At 39.9% G+C, this 6,074-nt stretch overlaps 1 protein-coding gene across 2 annotated transcripts in view; it reads right to left on the bottom strand.

Moving 5' to 3' along the window:
* Window positions 1-6,074, bottom strand: part of FBXL5 (F-box and leucine rich repeat protein 5) — a 31,384-nt gene that overhangs the window by 14,490 nt on the left and 10,820 nt on the right. For both annotated transcript variants that reach the window (XM_015818055.1, XM_015818054.1), the window contains 3 exons: window positions 3,859-3,984; window positions 2,326-2,474; window positions 2,045-2,127 (listed from right to left, as the gene is read on the bottom strand). In XM_015818055.1, coding sequence (XP_015673541.1) covers window positions 2,045-2,127; window positions 2,326-2,474; window positions 3,859-3,984 — 358 coding nt within the window. The remainder of the gene's footprint in view (window positions 1-2,044; window positions 2,128-2,325; window positions 2,475-3,858; window positions 3,985-6,074) is intronic.

Genomic DNA, 6,074 nt, shown 5'->3' with positions numbered 1-6,074 from the left:
GTATGAAATTGCAAAGCCTAACATGGTGTATAAATTAAACAAGGCTATTTATGGACTGAAGCAGTCAGCCAGAAACTGGAATATCTGTTTAGATACTGCTTTAAAGGGTCTTGGATTTAAGAGTTGCAAAGCTGATAATTGTATATATACTGGACAGTTACAAGGAGGGAATTGTCTACTGTTATCATTTGTGGATGATATTTGCTTCATCGCAAAGGATGCATCACAAGTCAAGGAATTTGCTGATAAATTAGGAAAGAAATTCGAATTAAAGAATTTGGGAGAAATAAAAAGTTATCTCGGTGTAGAGATACAGAAAAATGAAAAAGGTGGTTATATTCTCAGTCAAAGGAGAAAAATTGAGCAGTTATTGGAGAAATATAATATGAAAGATTGCAATACTGCTCCCACACCCATGAGTACGGATTTTTATAATAGTTTAAGTGCGGACAAAGGTGAAACCTGTGATCAAGATATATATCACTCAGCAATAGGGAGTTTGTTATATGTATCACAATGGTCCAGACCAGACATAGCTTGCGCAGTAAGCATTTTGAGTCGTTTTACTGCTGCACCTACAAAGTTACATTGGATGGGTGTAAAAAGGGTTCTCAGATATTTAAAGGGAACTATAAATTTGGGTCTTCAAATACAGATTACTGAGGAATTGAAATTAAAGTGTTATGTCGATAGTGACTATGCAAATGACATAAACAGAAGGAAATCAAATTCTGGGATTATAATATTGTTTGGAGGGACTCTAATTGGATGGAAGTCCAGAAAACAAACAACTGTTGCTATTTCAACAGCGGAAGCAGAGTTTATTGCTTTATCTGAATTGTGTTCTGAAGTAACATGGTATGTACAGTTGTTGCAAAATTTAAATATTAATGTAAAAGAATCTGTAAAGGTATTTGAAGACAATGCTGCCTGTATAAAAATGGCAACTGGTGACAGGGTGAAGAACAAGTAAACATGTAGACATTAAGTATTGTAATATCAGGGAAGCTGTAAAAGGAAAATTGATTAGTTTACATCATTGTTCTTCTGAGGATAATTTGGCAGACATGATGACTAAACCATTGGGTGGTGTTCACTATGGAAAATGTATTGAGTCAATAGGTCTGATGTCTCTTCTTGTCATGAAGGGAGGAGTGTTGGAATATTCATGAGCAGGAAGAGTCATGTGGTAACTCAGTCAGCCAATGTGAAGAAAGTGCTACTGAGTCTGTACAAAAAAGGTATTGAGTTAGGAGCTGGATTTTTATCCAGTCTCAGTTCTGTCTCTGTATCTCTCTGTAAGAAGTCTTCATTGTGCTATGTTGCTGTAAAGAAGAATGTATGGTATTGTAAATATTTTGATATGAATATAAAGAAGTTATTTGAATCAGCTAAATGTAGTCAACTGTGAGAGCTTCTGATTTATTTTTCACCAATAGAGAAATTAAAATTCTCTAACAAAGCAGCTATACCAAACTTTGCGGAGGCCATTTACCCTACTGCCAACATGCTTCCCAAAACTCTCCTTTTGTTAGGGGGGGGACCTCATGTTTCTCTTGCCCTATGTGAACTCCCAATTCCATCCTGCTACTTCCTCTCCAGTCAGGTCTTGGAAGCTTCTTTTGGAAGACAAGGCTCCATCACTCTGTCCCGCTCACTGCATGCCTCCATGGAATGCACCCTGGTCCAAGGCCTGTATCCCAGGCCAGCAGCAGGAGGAAGTTGGCAAATGTCAGCTGGGCAAGGTAGAGATGGAGGATGGAGAAAGGCTAATGAGGAGAGTTGAAGCAAACACTGCAATCCTAAATGCAGGCCAGTTGCCAAGCACCCAAGTTTTGATCACATGGTTGTGAGGGCGCTGAAACAGTTGTACTGTAACTTCATGGATTGATTGCAACCACTATTCATTCAGCACCATCTAACTTCAAACATTCTAATGGTTGTTTAAGCGAGGACTATCTGAAAGTGCTGGGAATGATAACATGTAACAAAGTAACCAATCTCTCACATATACAGATCACTATTTAAAATGAAAGCTACCAACCTTTCAAATGCAGAATCAGAAATATCAGTCTGAGTGAGATCAAGGTATTCCATGTTAGGACAAAGTTCCAAGATGTGTCTGACCTATATTAAAAACAGTTTTAAAAGGCTGAATTATAAAAGGAATGCAGAAAATAGCAAAACATCTTTTCAACTTGTATTTCCTTTGTATATTATTAGTTCATCTTAAATGCCAACTATAAATAACAGGTGGCACACATTTTTAAAACACATTCAGGATACTTTTACACTCTAGAGAATCACTTATTGTATATACTGTACCATTTTATTAGATATGGCTGAACTGTATGCCAGTACAATAGTTTTCACTGATGAGCCTACACGTGGCAGAATGTTATGGATTATGCCTTGAAGTAAGTTTTTCTCTTTCTGAACAATGCTGATAGCCAAAGATTCTTCTCCATTTTCTTCTATTTAAAATAAAATAAGAAGAAACGTTTTAAAGTAAAAGTGAATGGTCTAAACTACTGTATTGAGGAAAAAACCTTGAAGTTTATACTTAATTGCAGTTTATTCTGTCACCTGGATCAATTTGTTGTGTTTTGTTTGAACTAACCAAGTCATAACTAAATGTTAGTATTAGTCAAAGTTCAGTATTCGTATTGTACTAAGCTAGCATGTTTCAGTGATACATGTACTACTAATTGCATGCAGAGACAATCTCAATGGGACATGACTTTCCTGCCTGAAAAAAACAAACAGAACTTATATACATATATTATACATACTCAAGGTGATGAACCTACTTAATAGTTCTGCCTATTTTCCTAACAACAGCTCTGTAAGGTAGGTTGGGCTAAGAGAGAGTAACTGGTCCAAAATCATTCAGCTGGCTTTCATGCCTACAGGAGGACTAGAACTCATTATCTCCTGGTTTCTAGGCCAGCACCTTAGGCCAGGGGTCCCCAACCCCTAGGCCACAGCCCACTACTGAACCATGGCCAATTCAGAACAGGACTGCACAAATGGTGGATGGTGCGCGCAGCTCCACTTGTGCGAATAGCAGATGCTCATGCGTGAAGCTCCATTTGTACAAGTGGAGGGTGCCTGCACTCACACGCAAAGCTCCATTTGTGAGCGGTGGGCACATGCATGCACCCCTTGTGTAATGGAGCTGCACACAGGCACACCTGCCACTTTCCCCCCTCCCCCCCCAGCCAGGCCACCAAACCGGAAAAGTTGGGGCCCGCTGTCTTAGCCATTGTACCAAACTGGCTTTCTAACACATAGCACAAAGCCAAAATCAAACAATTCACATTATACTAAACCTTAAAGTGCGAACCTGACCATGGTATCAAACTGCAGTTAAACAAAAATTTGCAAAACTTTTGTTTTTATTTGCAGAAAGGAGGGGGAAACTTCCTTATGGTCATTATAGATCATTAGCATCATTGTAATCTAACCTTCCCTAATCCTTCCAGATACTGTATATTGAGGCTAAAATTTCCAGAATTTCAAATTGGTGTGAGTATGCAAATTCTGGGAACTGTTGATTTAACACAGGAAAAATTCAGGCTAGGAATAGCTGATCTAAAGTATGGTTTGCCAAGATAAATCTTACTTAATGTCAACCTCAACATACTGTTGCTGGCATCAGCTTTTTGAAATGGACCAGGTAAGGAAATGTGGCAGACCATGTAGCCATTCCAAAACAGACACCATACATAAGATCAATATTCCAGCTGGAATTCTCACCACTGGTCATTTTTGTGGAAGTGAACTATAAGGTTAAAGTGCAATGCTCAATGTTCAAATCTTTGGGACAGACAAAACTGAAGAAGGCAGACAACTCACCAGATTCATCTATATCAGCATCTTCATCCCATTCGTGAAAAGCCTGAGTTTCATCTTTCCTGTTTTTCACCCATTCTTCATCTGGCTCCGTATCAAGATCACCTGGTGGGCCATGGGACCAATTTCCTGATCAGTCAATGAGAAATTTAATTCATTAAAGAAGCCTTGGCATTTTGTCTACAACCAAGAGCAGATAGCGGATGTGTAAAAGGGTCATAGGAGAAAGGCTAAAAATCTGCATACTGCTTTCTTATCCTTACAGGTTTTTCAAGTAGTACATGCAAAATTGGAGTATCGCAATATCTTTCCAGACTACAAAACCTTAGTGGCTGAATCATCCACAAATAATTCCCAGACATAGTGCATACTCAACCCTTAAGTTGCTAGAAACAGATAAAGAGCTTCCTGTCTATCAGAAAATGTTAATATTTTTTAGGTTTGTTGTTAAGAGATTAAAACAAAAGGGGTGGGGGATAAAAAATCTCAATAAAGTAGCAAATAACTACTTAGTTCAATAAAGATCCATATCATTTTCATATAATTAAAAAGGGAATAGACTGGGTTTTAAAACTCCTAAATTTATAAATGCTGTATTTCAAAAGCAGGGGTTTTGTCTAACTTAAGGTCATTCAACTCATATTGGCTTAGTTTTCTACATGTATAACTGAAGATAATACAGTGATCTGTATCGGTCCAAGTCTAGAGAGCTTAGCAAATCCAAGTTTGACAATTACTAATTTTCACACTGTTAAACCCTAAATATTTAGATCAACTCATCATTATCATTTTAGCCATTGTCTATCCACTGCAGGATGAAAGCCTTTTCCTCTTGTTTCCAACCCAATATCATCCTGAGCTTTCTTTTGCCAATTGGGCCCACAATACTTGCTGATGTTGTCGATTCATCTTGCTTTAGGTCAGTGGTTCTCAACCTGTGGGTCGGGACCCCATTTGGGGTCGATCGACTATTTCATGGGGGTCGCCAAGCAACGCTGTCCACCATTTTTTTTGTCCATTTTTTTTGTCCGCCATTTTTCCCCCTTTTCCGGCAGGTGCCTTACCTCCCTTGGGCTGGGCCAGCTGGTGGTTGGCCTGCTCCGTCTCTGCCGCTTGCCAGCTACGCCTCGGCCGGCACAGGGGGCGGAACCACGCATGTGCGGCGCTCCCGGGCAGGGAAAGTCCTCGACTTACGACCGGTTGGGTAGTCCTCGACTTACGACTGGTTTAGTCCTCGACTTACAACCAGTGTAGTCCTCGACTTACGACCGGTTGGGGTCGCGGCATTAAAAAGGTTGAGAACCACTGCTTTAGGTTTCTTTTGTGGATGCTTTTTATCAAGTGGGATCCATTCTGACTGCCTTGGTCCACCTGCCATCAGTTCTTCTTGCTCTGTGACCAGCCCATTTCCATTTCCATTCTTTTACTCTCTTGATGATATTGTATACTTTCCTTTGTTCTCTAATCCATGTGCAGGTCTTTCTATCTTGTCTTGTAATGCTGAGTATGTATCTTTCCATGGTTTTTTGCGCCACTCGTAGCTTTTCTATCAATTGTGTGGTTAGTGTCCATGTTTTACCGGCATATCTTAGAGCAGGTAGCACACACTAATCAAAAACTTTTCTCTTCAGGCATAGGGGGAGGTTGTTCTTGAGAATTATGCTTAGCTTGCAGAAAACCTGGCAACCACATTTAACACGCCATTCAATTTCCTTTGAAGAAATATTTCACAAACTAGATTGGGCAAAAGATGGAATAAAAATTAATGGCACCTATTTAAATCACTTAAGATTTGTAGATGATGTTGTTCTCTTCTCACAAGAACCAGAAGACCCATAAAGACACATACAAGAGCTGCACAAAACAGGAGAACGATTTGCCTTAAAAATAAATCTGAAAAAGAGCCAGGTTATGTTTAATAAATTCACCAAAGGAAAAAAAATTACATCTGGAGAAGAACTAGACCTAGTAGACCACTAAATATACCTCAGCCAATGGATCTCAATGGAAGGTGATACAAGACTATAGGGGGCGAAATTTTGGCCCCCTCAGAGAAGGCACGCAACTTGGGTGTCCTCCTGGATCCACGGCTGACACTGGAAGATCATTTGTCGGCCGTGACCAGGGGGGCGTTTTATCAGGTTCGCCTGATCCACCAGTTGCGTCCTTTTCTGGACCGGGACGCTCTGCGCACGGTCACTCAAGCTCTCGTCACCTCC

This window comes from Protobothrops mucrosquamatus, unplaced genomic scaffold (genome assembly GCF_001527695.2).
Source record: "Protobothrops mucrosquamatus isolate PMUCROS unplaced genomic scaffold, P.Mucros_1.0 scaffold670, whole genome shotgun sequence".
Lineage (NCBI taxonomy): Eukaryota > Metazoa > Chordata > Lepidosauria > Squamata > Viperidae > Protobothrops > Protobothrops mucrosquamatus.
The sequence above is the reverse complement of the archived record's forward strand: the minus strand, read 5'-3'. Positions and strand labels throughout refer to the sequence as shown.